The sequence below is a fragment of the Pecten maximus genome, chromosome 2 (assembly GCF_902652985.1).
Source record: "Pecten maximus chromosome 2, xPecMax1.1, whole genome shotgun sequence".
NCBI classification, from domain to species: Eukaryota; Metazoa; Mollusca; class Bivalvia; order Pectinida; family Pectinidae; genus Pecten; species Pecten maximus.
The window spans coordinates 21,338,419-21,360,624 of record NC_047016.1 but is presented as its reverse complement, the minus strand read 5'-3'; the positions used below and the strand labels follow the sequence as shown (position 1 = coordinate 21,360,624).

Sequence of the window (22,206 nt, the reverse complement as noted above, 5' to 3'; positions counted from 1 at the left end):
GTACTAGGTACTTTTACCCTGACAACTGTATGTACTAGGTACTTTTAACCTGACAACTGTATGTACTAGGTACTTTTACACTGACAACTGTATGTACTAGGTACTTTTAACCTGACAACTGTATGTACTAGGTACTTTACCCTGACAACTGTATGTACTAGGTACTTTTAACCTGACAACTGTATGTACTAGGTACTTTTACACTGACAACTGTATGTACTAGGTACTTTACCCTGACAACTGTATGTACTAGGTACTTTTACCCTGACAACTGTATGTACTAGGTACTTTTACACTGACAACTGTATGTACTAGGTACTTTTACACTGACAACTGTATGTACTAGGTACTTTTACCCTGACAACTGTATGTACTAGGTACTTTTACCCTGACAACTGTATGTACTAGGTACTTTTAACCTGACAACTGTATGTACTAGGTACTTTTACCCTGACATCTGTATGTACTAGGTACTTTTACCCTGACATCTGTATGTACTAGGTACTTTTAACCTGACAACTGTATGTACTAGGTACTTTTACCCTGACATCTGTATGTACTAGGTACTTTTAACCTGACAACTGTATGTACTAGGTACTTTTAACCTGACAACTGTATGTACTAGGTACTTTACCCTGACAACTGTATGTACTAGGTACTTTTAACCTGACAACTGTATGTACTAGGTACTTTTAACCTGACAACTGTATGTACTAGGTACTTTTAACCTGACAACTGTATGTACTAGGTACTTTTAACCTGACAACTGTATGTACTAGGTACTTTTACACTGACAACTGTATGTACTAGGTACTTTTACCCTGACAACTGTATGTACTAGGTACTTTTACCCTGACAACTGTATGTACTAGGTACTTTTACACTGACAACTGTATGTACTAGGTACTTTTACACTGACAACTGTATGTACTAGGTACTTTTACCCTGACAACTGTATGTACTAGGTACTTTTACACTGACAACTGTATATACTAGGTATATTTAATATAAATGTTTCTGTATAATTAACTGTACTTTACACTGACAACTGTATGTACTAGGTACTTTTACACTGACAACTGTATATACTAGGTATATTTAATATAAATGTTTCTGTATAATTAACTGTACTTTACACCTGACAACTGTATAGCATTAATATGATGGTTTCCTTATAATTTAACAGTCACCTGTAATAGTAAGGTTTTTATTCTGTGGCAATAACATGAGATGTGCAGGAAATCTCTACTTTATATTTTATAATTGTAACATCACTTATTAAGAATTGAATCACATATGGGCAGAGTGTATACAAGAGTTTATCAGCCTATTATCTACTCTATAAGCTTATACTTAGTATCACCTGTTACTGTATGATATGGGTAAGGGTACCTCTAAGGGCGACACTTGTAGAAAAAAAAAAACCACAAGATTTTAGTGTACATGTAGAAGTAATTATATGCACACTTTTAGATAGGTACACAATATACAATGTATAACCATATATTAAAAGGTAAAAATAGAAGGAACTATACCATTATATTGTTATTAGCTCACCTAACCTAGCCTCACTGATATTTGAATAAAGTGGTTATCAGCATAGTATCTGCAGAAATAACCTAAATCAACTTCAAAGTTGCTGTATTGCCAGGTGAGCAATATAGGCCCATTGGGCCTCTTGTTTAATTAATTGGTTGCTTACTTTGTAATCTTGTGATATACTAGGTTTGGCATCCTCGCCATTTTCCTCCGAGTCCAACAGTATGAGGAACTCTCCTGATCCACCAGTGGACATAGATGGCAAGTCTGCGAGTCATGGCTTTGAAATGGGACTCCGGTTTGGACCCAATGAAGAACACAGTAGGCGGGAGAAAGGGGGACAACCCATACCACATCCAGAGGCCCCACCCACACAGGAACAGGGGGGACCTGGACCATTCTTCCCTAGTACTTTCCAGGTATGCTGATCTTTATTGATTTTAGTCTAGTGTAATTTTGCCTTTTCTTTGTTATTGTAATCCCTCAAAAAAGGACCTAAGATAAAACAGGCATCATTTATGTCAGGTAAATTTGTCTTGTGTACCTCATGACCTGTCATTTACTGTAAAGATATTACTACAGTTTATTTTTAGATCAGCTTTGTTGATGCTCATGGAAAATAAACACAAGTTTCGTTTAAAGGCCGATTCTCAAGTCTTCAGAATTCACTGTCTGGACCTCTGATGGCATACTATTTTTTGGCCATAAGTACCCTTATAATGATTCAGCTTCCTTTTGTCTGTCATCTGCCCATCAACATTTTCAGGAATAATTTTGTTTTTAAAAAGTAAGATCCAAGGTCATTGCATTCAGTTAGCTGAAATGCTATGATGTTTCCTGATGCTATTTTGACTTCCTTTCAAAGTCACAGAGGCCAGACATGTTTGAAAATTTAAACTGTCCATTATCTGAAATATCTGAAAAACCAAAAAGGCTAGTGTCATGTTACATGTGCTTGAACATGATACATTGACAAACAGTCAATGAGATGGTGTGTTGTATATTTCCTATAATGAAATGTCTCTTTGGTTCTTTTGGTCATCATTTGGAAATGATGGGAAACGTGCTGCGGTAATTGCTTTGGGGTTGGGCAGTCTTTGGGCTCTCCACACTACGTTGATATAGGTAATACATGAGCCTGTGCCTAATGGAAATTAATAAAAAATATATATATATATTGAATTTAATGTTTGATTTCTTCACAGTCTATTTGGTCGTCAGGATCATCAGCTGGTCAGTCACCATTGGAAAGACTCCTGGAGAAACAAAAACGACGCCAGAATGACCCACATTGAAGGGAGACTGGGGCCAGGGATGTACATCTCCGGACTTTCTCCTCAGCCTGCACACAATATGTGTCAACCGGCTATATCAACACATGATGGCACTAGATGTCAACAGCAGATATGTTTTAACATATTAATGTGTCAACATGATGACAGATAAGACAACATTGTCATTGAAGCCTATGATACCTTGTCTCTGCTGGAGAGGCATCGTCAGGAGCAGACATGGTGATGTGGTTACAGATATCATCAGTAAAGCACCTGTAGTAGTCCACCTCAACAGATCTAGTAACAGCCTACAGATTTACATGTACCTGTTGGCTATATCAAAAGAAAAAAAGCAAGACTGACATGCATTTCTGTAGAGATGAGTGCAGTGTGTCAGCAGGCGAAATGTAAATTGGATTGACATTTACAGAATATGTCAGTAGAGATACAGAACATGTCCATAGGACATACAGAGTGTCAGTATAGAGGTACAAAGTGTGTCAGTAGGACGTTCAAAACGTATCCGTAGGACTGTTCAGATACATCTCTGATTTACAGAGCAAACTTTTGACATTGTGTATAAATTAAGGGTGAAATGTGATAAACAGTTTTAGCTTGCACTTATACTATTTTTGCACAGATTGTGAATTGTAAATAAATTAAATTATATGACAAATAATGTCACCATTTATTCCAGGTTAATGTATGTATACTGTTTACGTATTACGGTTGATTCATACTTCCAATGGAAATAGGATCATCTGTCAGAATGATTCATTGTATATCATGGATTTGATGTTTACTGTTAAGACTAAACTTGTACTAAGAAAAACTGGATGTTTTCATCTGAAATCTCTTAAAACATGTTGTGTTATGAGTTTCTGCTATATGTATTCACAGCTGTCAGTAAATTTGGCCTCTGGTGATAGGTCGAAATATGGGACAAATCATCATGTCATATGTGACCGGTAGTCATATCATACATCAATTGACTTCTTGTCATGATGGGTGATTAACTTATAGGGGGACTATTTGTCATATCTTGTGACTAATTTCCTTATGTTATTATTTTATTAATGACAAATTATTGATTTGTTACGTGTTTTGTTTGACAATGTGTGCCTGTGTGAACAGAAGGTTTCTAACATACTGATGTAAACCTTGTGAACAAATTGATGTTTACCTGTGTTAGCAGACAGATGTTTACCTGTGTAAACAGAGGAATGTTTACCTGTGTTAGCAGACAGATGTTTACCTGTGTAAAGAGAAGAATGTTTACCTGTGTGTAAACAAGAAATATTTCCCGCGTGAACAGGCGATGTTTTCCTGTTTGGAGAGACTGATGTCAATAGCTGTGGATTCATTATGACACTGATAATCTGTTTTACAAATAATCATCCACATTAAGAAGTTGTAAACATGCTGTTATGTTGTTTATACACCTGTGTTACATTGTCATAGTGATACTCTTGTGTTACATTGTCAAAGTGATACACCTGTGTTACATTGTCATAGTGATACACCCGTGTTACATTGTCATAGTGATACACCTGTGTTACATTGTCATAGTGATACACCTGTATTACATTGTCATAGTGATACACCTGTGTTACATTGTCAGAGTGATACACCTGTGTTACATTGTCATAGTGATACACCTGTGTTACATTGTCAGAGTGATACACCTGTGTTACATTGTCATAGTGATACACCTGTGTTACATTGTCATAGTGATACACCTGTGTTACATTGTCAGAGTGATACACCTGTGTTACATTGACAGAGTGATACACCTGTGTAACATTGTCATAGTGATACTCCTGTGTTACATTGTCATAGTGATACACCTGTGTTACATTGTCATAGTGATACACCTGTGTTACAATGCCAGACACATCACCTGATGTTTGTTATTTCTGATGACATATGTTAAAAAGTGGACCATAATCATGGCGGATTATTTCAAGGTTGACACATAACGAATTGGTAACTTGTGTATGATGAGATATTTGAGAGTAGTTAGGCATGTGACAAAGGTAGGTGTATCTGATGTAATGAACAAAATCTGTCCTAACTTATCAGAGGTATATGATGAGGTTCTTTATTCAGGACACTTGATTACAATAATGGAATAAGTAAAACCTTTGTAACAGTTATTAAAACCCTCTCTGCTGAAATGCCATGTGCTCTGATATCAATATGTTGAGCACTCTAATATAGGATATGTTTGCAATATACATATAATCTTTGTTAGACTGTAGGTCACATATGACCCAAATTAATAAAATTCAATAAGATTGGAAAGTATAACACAAACATCTTCCTTGTTCTGGTATCTTTATAGGTGTACAGGTAGGAAAAGTGTGCCAGGCTCACTGTTGTTCATAAGCTGTCTAAAATGTATTCTACATCAGAAGTCCTGTATGAGAATACTTTGTGACCGATTGTAAATGCCAGTCCAGCCTCCCCCTATACACACGTTCTTCATCCAGGGGGTATTACTCTATACCATATACGAGTAGGTGTACCTGGTGACATCTAGTTCAGGAAACAAACCTTCTATAAAGTCTCTCATGTGGAATATTTATGTTGTATTAAGATGGACAGGTATTCTATTCTGTTAAGACCTGATTTTGAGCATGTCGGTGTACTGAAATGGATTTTCAATTCCTAAATTCAATTAAAAGTAATAATCTAAATACTATGATTGTATTCACAGGGGCTTGACACACTCCTATTACCCAGAATGGAACATTGAATCCAAGGTTTCAACCCTCAGATCACTTAAAAATCAGGGTTCCTTCTGGCTCATAGCAATGCGTCAAGTCCCTGTGATAGTGTTATATGATAAATGATAATTACATTTATGTGGAGGTTGACCAGGTGAGTTAATCACAGTTAAAATGGCCCTGCTGAAGGTATTACTGCTGTTTAAACCATCTCACGTTTGATAATAGAGGATCTAATGCATTTATGGAGAACTAATTCAAAAGAAATACTAATTTCATATCAAACTAGACTCTTTAATATTCATATGACATTAATAAGCATGTTCAATTATTCAATATGACATGAAAACAAGTACCAGATTCTATTTCAATATTGTATAACTAGAGATATATGGTTACATTTGTATTTTCAAAGCTCTGTACGTGAATATCCTGATTTGAAAGACTCCTTTTTTCACTACTGTGACCTTGTAGTGAAATGCTATATATAGTGAGATAGTGTTTTTAATGTCAAGGCCATATCTGTAAGACTCGCCTATATGTGTGCCATGTTGTTTTTATTAAATGGCAATATAACATGGTAGATGGTCCCGGTTACAGTACACCTACTGTATAGAATACCATAAGGATTGATGAAAATATACTTACTTTGGGAATAATCTAATTTTAGTGCATTGACTAATGTTCACAGGATAGTGATGATGAATTGACACATCCATACCACATGCTATATTATATATAATAGAGGTTGAAATGATAGAAGTGGTCAGTAATAAGCATGATTATATTTGAGTGCAATGATTCCACTGTAAAAAGTGTAAAAATAAGATTACAGCGAAAATATTTATGTACAAACTGTTTTGGTGTGTTAGATGACTTTATCACCATTATTATCAGAAAGGAGAGAAGACATCAGTCACATCAAACATTTTGATCGTTTACTGATGATCTGTTGGAGTGTATTTTGGTGATCAATTAGCTTACTGATCACAACCCAATAGTGATTTCACAACTCTTTTTACTTGTAAAATAATAATATGGCTTCAAAAGACTAGTGTGAGTTAAAGTTTATTGTTTATATTCTGGTGTGGTAGGCTCTGGTGGTGTGTATCTTTCATTTGTGAATAATTTAAATGGAATTGGGCTATAATTCACCATATCAAGTTGAATACTGAAAATCAAATAGATATGTCCTTACAGGAAAAGGACAGGTAAAAATCTAAATATCCACCAGAGCTATATCGTGAACTGGTCTCAACTTTTGTTTCTTTTTTCTAAGAAAGTAGCAGCAGGAGAATGATTTATATTTGGAAACACATATTACTGTTGCATTTGAGAAGTCATGACCTACATTATGGAAACACACTATTTGGTTAACTCATTGTGCCAAATTTTAACAGATTTTAATCATAAAAATGAATTGGCACATCAATATTATTTGCTGTAGAAAGAGAAAATGTAATCATTACATAATCTAGCGCAATGCTTCCAGCACACAAAAAAAGCTAAAATAAGGTGACCAGTAAACTATATAAATAATGTTTACAGTATCCATGTGGACTGATATGGTGATATCACAGATTATAATCATTAACAGACATTACACAGTTCACTACATTAGGTACATTTTTAAAGGTACACTAATTACCAGGCAATAAATTAAGAAGCTAATAATTCAACTGATGTGTCCACACTATATTTGCTGTTGTCTTTTATCTACATTCTGATACTTACGATGTGTAATATCCCTAATGATTTGTTACAGTCTTAACTTCATACGCACTATTATTGTCCATAGCATCTCTCTACTAAGATCACCTTCAGCCCGTAGCATCTCTCTACTAAGATCACCTTCAGCCCGTAGCATCTCTCTACTAAGATCACCTTCAGTCCGTAGCATCTCTCTACTAAGATGACCTTCCGTAGCATCTCTCTACTAAGATCACCTTCAGCCCGTAGCATCTCTCTATTAAGATCACCTTCAGTCCGTAGTATCTCTCTACTAAGATCACCTTCAGTCCGTAGTATTTCTCTACTAAGATCACCTTCAGTCCGTAGTATCTCTCTACTAAGATCACCTTCAGTCCGTAGCATCTCTCTACTAAGATCACCTTCCGTAGTATCTCTCTACTAAGATCACCTTCAGTCCGTAGTATCTCTCTACTAAGATCACCTTCAGTCCGTAGTATTTCTCTACTAAGATCACCTTCAGTCCGTAGCATCTCTCTACTAAGATCACCTTCAGTCCGTAGTATTTCTCTACTAAGATCACCTTCAGTCCGTAGTATTTCTCTACTAAGATCACCTTCAGCCCGTAGCATCTCTCTATTAAGATCACCTTCAGTCCGTAGTATCTCTCTACTAAGATCATCTTCAGCCCGTAGTATCTCTCTACTAAGATCACCTTCAGTCCGTAGTATCTCTCTACTAAGATCACCTTCAGTCCGTAGCATCTCTCTACTAAGATCACCTTCAGTCCGTAGCATCTCTCTACTAAGATCACCTTCAGTCCGTAGCATCTCTCTACTAAGATGACCTTCCGTAGCATCTCTCTACTAAGATCACCTTCAGTCCGTAGCATCTCTCTACTAAGATGACCTTCCGTAGCATCTCTCTACTAAGATCACCTTCAGTCCGTAGTATCTCTCTACTAAGATCACCTCCAGTAACGTGTGGTAATTGGTTGGTCAGTAGTTTCTCATTTGTCAGTATTTGCTCTACGCCCTAGTTGATTCCATGAAAACCTACTTGTACTGTTAAAAACGGTCATTGGGAAGGACAGTTTGAGCTTGATGTACTTTAGATCATTGCTGCACTACTTCTTAGATCATTTCTAAATGATTTATGATGTCTGTATATACGACCATTGGTGAGATGTTGATGAAGTAACTTTGTGTCTGATCCAGGTATATCAGTTAAATACCAAATAAAGATAAACTAAATGTGTCAATGCAAAGGTAATCTGTAACACTGAATCACATGCAGCTATAGATGTGTCATTCTGTTACCAAGGTAACTTATAGCACTGAATTACGTGTAGCTTCAGATATATTATTCTGACTAAGATAATTTATAACGATTAACTATGTGTTTGTCTGTTACCAAGGTACTCTATATCACAGAATCACATGTAGCATAATTTATATATGTCATTCGGTTACCAAGGTAATCTATAACAATCTAGATCACGTGTAGCGACAGATATGTTATTCTGTAACCAAGGTAATATATAACACTGAATCAGGTGCATCTACAAGTATGTCGTTCTGTTACCATGGTAATCTATAACACTGAATCACCTGTAGCTACAGATATGTCATCTGTTACCAAGGTAATGTTACCACTGAGTCACGTGCCATTCTGTTACCAAGGTAATGTATAACACTAAATCACTCGAGCAACAGGTATGCTATTCTGTTACGAGTATACAGGTGTAACATTGTTTTTTTTCAGACCTGTTACTAAGCAACATTTGCTACACTTTTAGTCTTTATTACAATTGTTGAATTTTTTACTAAAGAGTATGAAAAAAAATCATGATTAGTTTTGAATGTCTGCATAAGTCGTTTTCGGTGCTTCGTGGGTGTATTGAAGAGAATGGCTGGCAGAAGAGATAAATAAAGTCACACTGGATAAAATGGTCTTAATATTTTGTATTTAATTGTTATAGTACATTGAACTCTTTCTATAATCGCCAGATGTTGTGTGTATCCTTTGTATGTCACCTTGGTGTGAGGTATGATTCACCGGGAAATCAACAGAGGAATCTTCGATATAATCAATAGAGCTGAAACAATCGTACATTTTTACCTATAATTAACAAAAGAAGAAACCTATACTACGACGTCAACACGCCAGATGGACGAAATCGAAGATCCAAAGTCATTTTAAGTGCTTAGACACCAAAGATGACATCAGTCATTATGTTGGCTTACATCTGCCACCTACCTACGTTTACATTGGACCTTGGGATGTCTGGTGATTTTTAATTTTAATGCGAAAGAACTGGATACATGTTTTCAACATCTTTTAGTCTTGATAAAAACAAAATACCGATGGTATCAGAAGCGTTATTCTGATCAAAAGAGATCAAACGAGGGCTAAATATGAACCAAAGACCGCATGTTTATGAAGGGTAAGCGTCCTCTCGCCAGGAAAATATAGGTCCAACAAATACATGTAATCATAATGATAGACAGTGAATACCCTACGGAACGCCTGGTCTAATATTCTATTAACTCTTCATATCCCCACGGAATGCCTGGTCTAAATCTCTTAACTTTTCATATCCCCACGGAATGCCTGGTCTAAATCTCTAACTCTTCATATCCCCACGGAATGCCTGGTCTAATTCTCTAACTCTTCATATCCCCACGGAACGCCTGGTCTAATATTCTATTAACTCTTCATATCCCCACGGAATGCCTGGTCTAAATCTCTTAACTTTTCATATCCCCACGGAATGCCTGGTCTAAATCTCTAACTCTTCATATCCCCACGGAATGCCTGGTCTAATTCTCTAACTCTTCATATCCCCACGGAATGCCTGGTCTAAATCTCTTAACTTTTCATATCCCCACGGAATGCCTGGTCTAATTCTCTAACTCTTCATATCCCCACGGAATGCCTGGTCTAAATCTCTTAACTTTTCATATCCCCACGGAATGCCTGGTCTAAATCTCTTAACTTTTCATATCCCCACGGAATGCCTGGTCTAATATTCTCTTAACTTTTCATATCCCCACGGAATGCCTGGTCTAAATCTCTTAACTTTTCATATCCCCACGGAATGCCTGGTCTAAATCTCTAACTCTTCATATCCCCACGGAATGCCTGGTCTAATATTCTCTTAACTTTTCATATCCCCACGGAATGCCTGGTCTAAATCTCTTAACTTTTCATATCCCCACGGAATGCCTGGTCTAAATCTCTAACTTTTCATATCCCCACGGAATGCCTGGTCTAAATCTCTTAACTTTTCATATCCCCACGGAATGCCTGGTCTAATTCTCTAACTCTTCATATCCCCACGGAATGCCTGGTCTAATTCTCTTAACTTTCAAGGGTTTTATGGTGTAACGGATGTTCCTTAGGGGTAGATGAGCGCGCACGAGCAGGAGCAATGACATTGCTCCATCAAGTCGTGTCGACGGGATAGATGTTTTGGCATACTATCCGGGCACAGAGGCAATACAGTCTTTACAATAATGTGGACTGGTCGAGACATGTGAAACCAGATCATAGTCTTTATAGTCAGATAGTCAGATGGCCATTAAGGCCCAGAGGTTCCCCGTTGGTATCATGGTCTAAATAGTCAGATGGCCATTAAGACCCCGAGGTCTCCCGGTGGTATCACGGTCTTTATAGTCAGATGGCCATTAAGGCCCCGAGGTCTCCCGGTGGTATCATGGTCTTTATAGTCAGATGACCATTAAGGCCCCGAGGTCTCCCGGTGGTATCATAGTCTTTATAGTCAGATGACCATTAAGACCCAGAGGTCTCCCGGTAAGGTATCATGGTCTTTATAGTCAGATGACCATTAAGACCCAGAGGTCTCCCGGTGGTATCATGGTCTTTATAGTCAGATGGCCGTTAAGGCCCCGAGGTCTCCCGTTGGTAATATAGTCTTTATAGTCAGATGGCCGTTAAGACCCAGAGGTCTCCCGTTGGTATCATGGTCTAAATAGTCAGATGGCCATTAAGACCCAGAGGTCTCCCGGTGGTATCATAGTCTTTATAGTCAGATGGCCATTAAGGCCAAGAGGTCTCCCGGTGGTATCATAGTCTTTATAGTCAGATGGCCATTAAGGCCCAGAGGTCTCCCGGTGGTATCATGGTCTAAATAGTCAGATGGCCATTAAGACCCAGAGGTCTCCCGGTAAGGTATCATGGTCTTTATAGTCAGATGGCCATTAAGGCCAAGAGGTCTCCCGGTGGTATCATAGTCTTTATAGTCAGATGGCCATTAAGGCCCAGAGGTCTCCCGGTGGTATCATGGTCTAAATAGTCAGATGGCCATTAAGACCCAGAGGTCTCCCGGTAAGGTATCATGGTCTTTATAGTCAGATGGCCATTAAGACCCAGAGGTCTCCCGGTGGTATCATAGTCTTTATAGTCAGATGGCCATTAAGGCCCAGAGGTCTCCCGGTGGTATCACGGTCTTTATAGTCAGATGGCCATTAAGACCCAGAGGTCTCCCGGTGGTATCATAGTCTTTACAGTCAGATGGCCGTTAAGGCCCAGAGGTCTCCCGGTGGTATCATAGTCTTTATAGTCAGATGGCCATTAAGGCCCAGAGGTCTCCCGGTGGTATCACGGTCTTTATAGTCAGATGGCCATTAAGGCCCAGAGGTCTCCCGGTGGTATCATAGTCTTTATAGTCAGATGGCCATTAAGGCCCAGAGGTCTCCCGGTGGTTTCATAGTCTTTACAGTCAGATGACCATTAAGGCCAAGAGGTCTCCCGGTGGTATCATAGTCTTTACAGTCAGATGACCATTAAGGCCAAGAGGTCTCCCGGTAAGGTATCATGGTCTAAATAGTCAGATGACCATTAAGACACAGAGGTCTCCCGGTGGTATCATGGTCTTTATAGTCAGATGGTCGTTAAGACCCAGAGGTCTCCCGGTAAGGTATCACGGTCTTTATAGTCAGATGGCCATTAAGGCCCAGAGGTCCCCCGTTGGTATCACGGTCTTTATAATCAGATGACCATTAAGACCCAGAGGTCTCCCGTTGGTATCATGGTCTTTATAGTCAGATGGCCGTTAAGACCCAGAGGTCTCCCGTTGGTATCATAGTCTTTATAGTCAGACGGCCATTAAGACCCCGAGGTCTCCCGGTGGTATCATAGTCTTTATAGTCAGATGGCCGTTAAGACCCCGAGGTCTCCCGGTGGTATCATGGTCTTTATAGTCAGATAGCCATTAAGGCCCCGAGGTCTCCCGGTGGTATCATGGTCTTTATAGTCAGATGGCCATTAAGGCCCAGAGGTCTCCCGGTGGTATCATGGTCTTTATAGTCAGATGGCCGTTAAGACCCAGAGGTCTCCCGGTGGTATCATGGTCTAAATAGTCAGATGGCCATTAAGACCCAGAGGTCTCCCGGTAAGGTATCATGGTCTTTATAGTCAGATGGCCATTAAGACCCAGAGGTCTCCCGGTGGTATCATAGTCTTTATAGTCAGATGGTCATTAAGGCCCAGAGGTCTCCCGGTGGTATCACGGTCTTTATAATCAGATGACCATTAAGGCCAAGAGGTCTCCCGGTGGTATCATAGTCTTTACAGTCAGATGACCATTAAGGCCAAGAGGTCTCCCGGTAAGGTATCATGGTCTAAATAGTCAGATGACCATTAAGACCCAGAGGTCTCCCGGTGGTATCATGGTCTTTATAGTCAGATGGTCGTTAAGACCCAGAGGTCTCCCGGTAAGGTATCACGGTCTTTATAGTCAGATGGCCATTAAGGCCCAGAGGTCCCCCGTTGGTATCACGGTCTTTATAATCAGATGACCATTAAGACCCAGAGGTCTCCCGTTGGTATCATGGTCTTTATAGTCAGATGGCCGTTAAGACCCAGAGGTCTCCCGTTGGTATCATAGTCTTTATAGTCAGACGGCCATTAAGACCCCGAGGTCTCCCGGTGGTATCATGGTCTTTATAATCAGATGACCATTAAGACCCAGAGGTCTCCCGGTGGTATCATGGTCTTTATAGTCGTGCCATTAAGGCCCCGAGGTCTCCCGTTGGTATCATAGTCTTTATAGTCAGATGGCCATTAAGGCCCCGAGGTCTCCCGGTGGTATCATGGTCTTTATAGTCAGATGGCCGTTAAGGCCCAGAGGTCTCCCGGTGGTATCATGGTCTTTATAGTCAGATGGCCATTAAGGCCCCGAGGTCCCCCGTTGGTATCATGGTCTTTATAGTCAGATGGCCATTAAGGCCAAGAGGTCTCCCGGTAAGGTATCATGGTCTTTATAGTCAGATGGCCATTAAGGCCCCGAGGTCTCCCGGTGGTATCATGGTCTTTATAGTCAGATGGCCATTAAGGCCCCGAGGTCTCCCGGTGGTATCATAGTCTTTATAGTCAGATGACCATTAAGGCCCCGAGGTCTCCCAATGGTATCATGGTCTTTATAGTCAGATGACCATTAAGGCCCAGAGGTCTCCCGGTGGTATCATAGTCTTTATAGTCAGATGGCCGTTAAGGCCCCGAGGTCTCCCGGTGGTATCACGGTCTTTATAGTCAGATGACCATTAAGGCCCAGAGGTCTCCCGGTGGTATCATGGTCTTTATAGTCAGATGACCATTAAGGCCCAGAGGTCTCCCGGTGGTATCATAGTCTTTATAGTCAGATGGCCGTTAAGGCCCCGAGGTCTCCCGTTGGTAATATAGTCTTTATAGTCAGATGGCCGTTAAGACCCAGAGGTCTCCCGGTGGTATCATAGTCTTTATAGTCAGATGGCCATTAAGGCCAAGAGGTCTCCCGGTGGTATCATAGTCTTTATAGTCAGATGGCCATTAAGGCCCAGAGGTCTCCCGGTGGTATCATGGTCTAAATAGTCAGATGGCCATTAAGACCCAGAGGTCTCCCGGTAAGGTATCATGGTCTTTATAGTCAGATGGCCATTAAGGCTAAGAGGTCTCCCGGTGGTATCATAGTCTTTATAGTCAGATGACCATTAAGACCCAGAGGTCTCCCGGTAAGGTATCATGGTCTTTATAGTCAGATGGCCATTAAGGCTAAGAGGTCTCCCGGTGGTATCATAGTCTTTATAGTCAGATGACCATTAAGGCCCAGAGGTCTCCCGGTGGTTTCATGGTCTTAATAGTCAGATGGCCATTAAGACCCAGAGGTCTCCCGGTAAGGTATCATGGTCTTTATAGTCAGATGGCCATTAAGACCCAGAGGTCTCCCGGTGGTATCATAGTCTTTATAGTCAGATGGTCATTAAGGCCCAGAGGTCTCCCGGTGGTATCATGGTCTTTATAGTCAGATAGCCATTAAGACCCAGAGGTCTCCCGGTGGTATCATAGTCTTTACAGTCAGATGACCATTAAGGCCAAGAGGTCTCCCGGTAAGGTATCATGGTCTAAATAGTCAGATGACCATTAAGACCCAGAGGTCTCCCGGTGGTATCATGGTCTTTATAGTCAGATGGTCATTAAGGCCCAGAGGTCTCCCGGTGGTATCATAGTCTTTACAGTCAGATGACCATTAAGGCCCAGAGGTCTCCCGGTGGTATCATAGTCTTTACAGTCAGATGACCATTAAGGCCAAGAGGTCTCCCGGTAAGGTATCATGGTCTAAATAGTCAGATGACCATTAAGACCCAGAGGTCTCCCGGTGGTATCATGGTCTTTATAGTCAGATGGTCGTTAAGACCCAGAGGTCTCCCGGTAAGGTATCACGGTCTTTATAGTCAGATGGCCATTAAGGCCCAGAGGTCCCCCGTTGGTATCACGGTCTTTATAATCAGATGACCATTAAGACCCAGAGGTCTCCCGTTGGTATCATGGTCTTTATAGTCAGATGACCATTAAGACCCAGAGGTCTCCCGTTGGTATCATGGTCTTTATAGTCAGATGGCCATTAAGGCCCAGAGGTCTCCCGGTGGTATCATGGTCTTTATAGTCAGATGGCCATTAAGGCCCCGAGGTCTCCCGTTGGTATCATAGTCTTTATAGTCAGATGGCCATTAAGGCCCCGAGGTCTCCCGGTGGTATCATGGTCTTTATAGTCAGATGGCCGTTAAGGCCCAGAGGTCTCCCGGTGGTATCATGGTCTTTATAGTCAGATGGCCATTAAGGCCCCGAGGTTCCCCGTTGGTATCATGGTCTTTATAGTCAGATGGCCATTAAGGCCCCGAGGTCTCCGAGTAAGGTATCATGGTCTTTATAGTCAGATGGCCATTAAGGCCCCGAGGTCTCCCGGTGGTATCATGGTCTTTATAGTCAGATGGCCATTAAGGCCCCGAGGTCTCCCGGTGGTATCATAGTCTTTATAGTCAGATGACCATTAAGGCCCCGAGGTCTCCCAATGGTATCATGGTCTTTATAGTCAGATGACCATTAAGGCCCAGAGGTCTCCCGGTGGTATCATAGTCTTTATAGTCAGATGGCCGTTAAGGCCCCGAGGTCTCCCGGTGGTATCACGGTCTTTATAGTCAGATGACCATTAAGGCCCAGAGGTCTCCCGGTGGTATCATGGTCTTAATAGTCAGATGGCCATTAAGACCCAGAGGTCTCCCGGTAAGGTATCATGGTCTTTATAGTCAGATGGCCATTAAGACCCAGAGGTCTCCCGGTGGTATCATAGTCTTTATAGTCAGATGGTCATTAAGGCCCAGAGGTCTCCCGGTGGTATCATGGTCTTTATAGTCAGATAGCCATTAAGACCCAGAGGTCTCCCGGTGGTATCATAGTCTTTACAGTCAGATGACCATTAAGGCCAAGAGGTCTCCCGGTGGTATCATAGTCTTTACAGTCAGATGACCATTAAGGCCACGAGGTCTCCCGGTAAGGTATCATGGTCTAAATAGTCAGATGACCATTAAGACCCAGAGGTCTCCCGGTAAGGTATCATAGTCTTTATAGTCAGATGGCCATTAAGGCCCCGAGGTCTCCCGGTGGTATCATGGTCTTTATAGTCAGATGGCCGTTAAGGCCCAGAGGTCTCCCGGTAAGGTATCACGGTCTTTATAGTCAGATGGCCGTTAAGGCCCAGAGGTCTCCCGGTGGTATCATGGTCTTTATAGTCGGATGGCCGTTAAGGCCCAGAGGTCTCCCGGTGGTATCATGGTCTTTATAGTCAGATGGCCATTAAGGCCCCGAGGTCCCCCGTTGGTATCATGGTCTTTATAGTCAGATGGCCATTAAGGCCAAGAGGTCTCCCGGTAAGGTATCATGGTCTTTATAGTCAGATGGCCATTAAGGCCCCGAGGTCTCCCGGTGGTATCATAGTCTTTATAGTCAGATGGGCGTTAAGGCCCAGAGGTCTCCCGTTGGTATCATGGTCTTTATAGTCAGATGGCCATTAAGGCCCAGAGGTCTCCCGGTGGTATCATGGTCTTTATAGTCAGATGGCCGTTAAGGCCCCGAGGTCTCCCGGTGGTATCACGGTCTTTATAGTCAGATGGCCATTAAGGCCCCGAGGTCTCCCGGTGGTATCATGGTCTTTATAGTCAGATGACCATTAAGGCCCAGAGGTCTCCCGGTGGTATCATGGTCTTTATAGTCAGATGGCCATTAAGGCCCAGAGGTCTCCCGGTGGTATCATAGTCTTTACAGTCAGATGACCATTAAGGCCAAGAGGTCTCCCGGTAAGGTATCATGGTCTAAATAGTCAGATGACCATTAAAACCCAGAGGTCTCCCGGTGGTATCATGGTCTTTATAGTCAGATGGTCGTTAAGACCCAGAGGTCTCCCGGTAAGGTATCACGGTCTTTATAGTCAGATGGCCATTAAGGCCCAGAGGTCCCCCGTTGGTATCACGGTCTTTATAATCAGATGACCATTAAGACCCAGAGGTCTCCCGTTGGTATCATGGTCTTTATAGTCAGATGGCCGTTAAGACCCAGAGGTCTCCCGTTGGTATCATAGTCTTTATAGTCAGACGGCCATTTAGACCCCGAGGTCTCCCGGTGGTATCATAGTCTTTATAGTCAGATGGCCGTTAAGACCCCGAGGTCTCCCGTTGGTATCATAGTCTTTATAGTCAGATGGCCATTAAGGCCCAGAGGTCTTCCGGTGGTATCATGGTCTTCATAGTCAGATGGCCGTTAAGACCCAGAGGTCTCCCGGTGGTATCATGGTCTTTATAGTCAGATGGCCGTTAAGACCCAGAGGTCTCCCGGTGGTATCACGGTCTTTATAGTCAGATGGCCGTTAAGGCCCCGAGGTCTCCCGGTGGTATCATGGTCTTTATAGTCAGATGGCCGTTAAGACCCAGAGGTCTCCCGGTGGTATCATGGTCTTTATAGTCGTGCCATTAAGGCCCAGAGGTCCCCCGTTGGTATCATAGTCTTTATAGTCAGATGGCCGTTAAGACCCAGAGGTCTCCCGGTGGTATCATAGTCTTTATAGTCAGATGGCCGTTAAGACCCAGAGGTCTCCCGGTGGTATCATGGTCTTTATAGTCGTGCCATTAAGGCCCAGAGGTCTCCCGGTGGTATCATGGTCTTTATAGTCAGATGGCCATTAAGGCCCCGAGGTCTCCCGGTGGTATCATAGTCTTTATAGTCAGATGGCCATTAAGGCCCCGAGGTCTCCCGGTGGTATCATGGTCTTTATAATCAGATGACCATTAAGACCCAGAGGTCTCCCGTTGGTATCATGGTCTTTATAGTCAGATGGCCATTAAGGCCCAGAGGTCTCCAGGTGGTATCATGGTCTTTATAGTCAGATGGCCATTAAGGCCCCGAGGTCTCCCGTTGGTATCATAGTCTTTATAGTCAGATGGCCATTAAGGCCCCGAGGTCTCCCGGTGGTATCATGGTCTTTATAGTCAGATGGCCGTTAAGGCCCAGAGGTCTCCCGGTGGTATCATGGTCTTTATAGTCAGATGGCCATTAAGGCCCCGAGGTCCCCCGTTGGTATCATGGTCTTTATAGTCAGATGGCCATTAAGGCCAAGAGGTCTCCCGGTAAGGTATCATGGTCTTTATAGTCAGATGGCCATTAAGGCCCCGAGGTCTCCCGGTGGTATCATGGTCTTTATAGTCAGATGGCCATTAAGGCCCCGAGGTCTCCCGGTGGTATCATAGTCTTTATAGTCAGATGACCATTAAGGCCCCGAGGTCTCCCAATGGTATCATGGTCTTTATAGTCAGATGACCATTAAGGCCCAGAGGTCTCCCGGTGGTATCATAGTCTTTATAGTCAGATGGCCGTTAAGGCCCCGAGGTCTCCCGGTGGTATCACGGTCTTTATAGTCAGATGACCATTAAGGCCCAGAGGTCTCCCGGTGGTATCATGGTCTTTATAGTCAGATGACCATTAAGGCCCAGAGGTCTCCCGGTGGTATCGTAGTCTTTATAGTCAGATGGCCGTTAAGGCCCCGAGGTCTCCCGTTGGTAATATAGTCTTTATAGTCAGATGGCCGTTAAGACCCAGAGGTCTCCCGGTGGTATCATAGTCTTTATAGTCAGATGGCCATTAAGGCCAAGAGGTCTCCCGGTGGTATCATAGTCTTTATAGTCAGATGGCCATTAAGGCCCAGAGGTCTCCCGGTGGTATCATGGTCTAAATAGTCAGATGGCCATTAAGACCCAGAGGTCTCCCGGTAAGGTATCATGGTCTTTATAGTCAGATGGCCATTAAGGCTAAGAGGTCTCCCGGTGGTATCATAGTCTTTATAGTCAGATGACCATTAAGGCCCAGAGGTCTCCCGGTGGTTTCATGGTCTTAATAGTCAGATGGCCATTAAGACCCAGAGGTCTCCCGGTAAGGTATCATGGTCTTTATAGTCAGATGGCCATTAAGACCCAGAGGTCTCCCGGTGGTATCATAGTCTTTATAGTCAGATGGTCATTAAGGCCCAGAGGTCTCCCGGTGGTATCATGGTCTTTATAGTCAGATAGCCATTAAGACCCAGAGGTCTCCCGGTGGTATCATAGTCTTTATAGTCAGATGGTCATTAAGGCCCAGAGGTCTCCCGGTGGTATCGTAGTCTTTACAGTCAGATGACCATTAAGGCCCAGAGGTCTCCCGGTGGTATCATAGTCTTTACAGTCAGATGACCATTAAGGCCAAGAGGTCTCCCGTTAAGGTATCATGGTCTAAATAGTCAGATGACCATTAAGACCCAGAGGTCTCCCGGTGGTATCATGGTCTTTATAGTCAGATGGTCGTTAAGACCCAGAGGTCTCCCGGTAAGGTATCACGGTCTTTATAGTCAGATGGCCATTAAGGCCCAGAGGTCCCCCGTTGGTATCACGGTCTTTATAATCAGATGACCATTAAGACCCAGAGGTCTCCCGTTGGTATCATGGTCTTTATAGTCAGATGGCCGTTAAGACCCAGAGGTCTCCCGTTGGTATCATAGTCTTTATAGTCAGACGGCCATTAAGGCCAAGAGGTCTCCCGGTAAGGTATCACGGTCTTTATAGTCAGATGGCCATTATGGCCCCGAGGTCTCCCGGTGGTATCATAGTCTTTATAGTCAGATGGCCATTAAGGCCCAGAGGTCTCCCGGTGGTATCATGGTCTTTATAGTCAGATGGCCGTTAAGACCCAGAGGTCTCCCGGTGGTATCATGGTCTTTATAGTCAGATGGCCGTTAAGACCCAGAGGTCTCCCGGTGGTATCATGGTCTTTATAGTCAGATGGCCGTTAAGACCCAGAGGTCTCCCGGTGGTATCATGGTCTTTATAGACAGATGGCCGTTAAGACCCAGAGGTCTCCCGGTGGTATCACGGTCTTTATAGTCAGATGGCCGTTAAGACCCAGAGGTCTCCCGGTGGTATCATGGTCTTTATAGTCGTGCCATTAAGGCCCAGAGGTCCCCCGTTGGTATCATGGTCTTTATAGTCAGATGGCCGTTAAGACCCAGAGGTCTCCCGGTGGTATCATGGTCTTTATAGTCGTGCCATTAAGGCCCAGAGGTCCCCCGTTGGTATCATAGTCTTTATAGTCAGATGGCCGTTAAGACCCAGAGGTCTCCCGGTGGTATCATGGTCTTTATAGTCAGATGGCCATTAAGGCCCCGAGGTCTCCCGGTGGTATCATGGTCTTTATAGTCAGATGGCCGTTAAGGCCCCTAGGTCTCCCGGTAAGGTATCACGGTCTTTATAGTCAGATGGCCGTTAAGGCCCAGAGGTCTCCCGGTGGTATCATGGTCTTTATAGTCAGATGGCCGTTAAGGCCCAGAGGTCTCCCGGTGGTATCATGGTCTTTATAGTCAGATGGCCATTAAGGCCCCGAGGTCCCCCGTTGGTATCATGGTCTTTATAGTCAGATGGCCATTAAGGCCAAGAGGTCTCCCTATAAGGTATCATGGTCTTTATAGTCAGATGGCCATTAAGGCCCCGAGGTCTCCCGGTGGTATCATAGTCTTTATAGTCAGATGGGCGTTAAGGCCCAGAGGTCTCCCGTTGGTATCATGGTATTTATAGTCAGATGGCCATTAAGGCCCAGAGGTCTCCCGGTGGTATCATGGTCTTTATAGTCAGATGGCCGTTAAGGCCCCGAGGTCTCCCGGTGGTATCACGGTCTTTATAGTCAGATGGCCATTAAGGCCCCGAGGTCTCCCGGTGGTATCATGGTCTTTATAGTCAGATGACCATTAAGGCCTAGAGGTCTCCCGGTGGTATCATGGTCTTTATAGTCAGATGGCCATTAAGGCCCAGAGGTCTCCCGGTGGTATCATGGTCTTTATAGTCAGATGGCCATTAAGGCCCCGAGGTCTCCCGGTAAGGTATCACGGTCTTTATAGTCAGATGGCCATTAAGGCCCAGAGGTCTCCCGGTGGTATCATGGTCTAAATAGTCAGATGGCCATTAAGACCCAGAGGTCTCCCGGTAAGGTATCATGGTCTTTATAGTCAGATGACCGTTAAGGCCCAGATATCTCCCGTTAAGGTATCATGGTCTTTATAGTCAGATGGCCGTTAAGGCCCCGATGTCTCCCGGTGGTATCACGGTCTAAATAGTCAGATTGCCATTAAGGCCCAGAGGTCTCCCGGTAAGGTATCCTGGTCTTTATAGTCAGATGGCCATTAAGGCCCAGAGGTCTCCCGGTAAGGTATCATGGTCTTTATAGTCAGATGGCCGTTAAGGCCCCGAGGTCTCCTGTTGGTATCATAGTCTTTATAGTCAGATGGCCGTTAAGACCCAGAGGTCTCCCGGTGGTATCATAGTCTTTATAGTCAGATGGCCGTTAAGGCCCAGAGGTCTCCCGGTGGTATCATGGTCTTTATAGTCAGATGACCATTAAGACCCAGAGGTCTCCCGGTGGTATCATGGTCTTTATAGTCAGATGGCCATTAAGGCCCGAGGTCTCCCGGTGGTATCATGGTCTAAATAGTCAGATAGCCATTAAGGCCCCGAGGTCTCCCGGTAAGGTATCATAGTCTTTATAATCAGATGACCATTAAGACCCAGAGGTCTCCCGGTGGTATCATGGTCTTTATAGTCAGATGGTCATTAAGGCCAAGAGGTCTCCCGGTGGTATCACGGTCTTTATAGTCAGATGGCCGTTAAGGCCCAGATGTCTCCCGGTGGTATCACGGTCTTTATAGTCAGATGGCCGTTAAGGCCCAGATATCTCCCGTTAAAGGTTCTTGATTTGTACTATTCTAATTTGATGACTAAACGTTGAACACCGATAGAATCAGATATAATTTATCAATTAGCTGGACAGTCAACTTTTTCACCTTCATAATGATCGGCCTTGTTATATGTGCTGACTACTATTGAAATGTTTATCTCATTATCTTTTATTGTGTTGTACAATGCAAACATTTCTTATAGGGCGCATGCGTGGTATGTATGGTGCACAGCCGGTACACAAGGTTGTTTAGTAAGACAATCGCTGTACTTACATTCGACATAACGATTACCAAATCAACTGTATACAAAGAATTGACACGAACTCGATATAAAAACTATAGACTAAATGACGTAAATAAATCGAGGCTTCTGTCATTTATAAAGATACGTTCTAAC

At 43.0% G+C, this 22,206-nt stretch overlaps 1 protein-coding gene across 1 annotated transcript in view; it reads left to right on the top strand.

The window, feature by feature from the left end:
* The window catches only part of LOC117341990, a 48,860-nt gene extending 39,680 nt beyond the window's left edge, over nucleotides 1-9,180 (top strand). Inside the window, exons 25-26 of the mRNA XM_033903924.1 lie at nucleotides 1,726-1,958; nucleotides 2,745-9,180. Of these exons, the coding sequence (XP_033759815.1) occupies nucleotides 1,726-1,958; nucleotides 2,745-2,834 (323 nt within the window). The 3' untranslated portion in view covers nucleotides 2,835-9,180. The remainder of the gene's footprint in view (nucleotides 1-1,725; nucleotides 1,959-2,744) is intronic.
* Nucleotides 9,181-22,206: the final 13,026 nt, after the last annotated feature.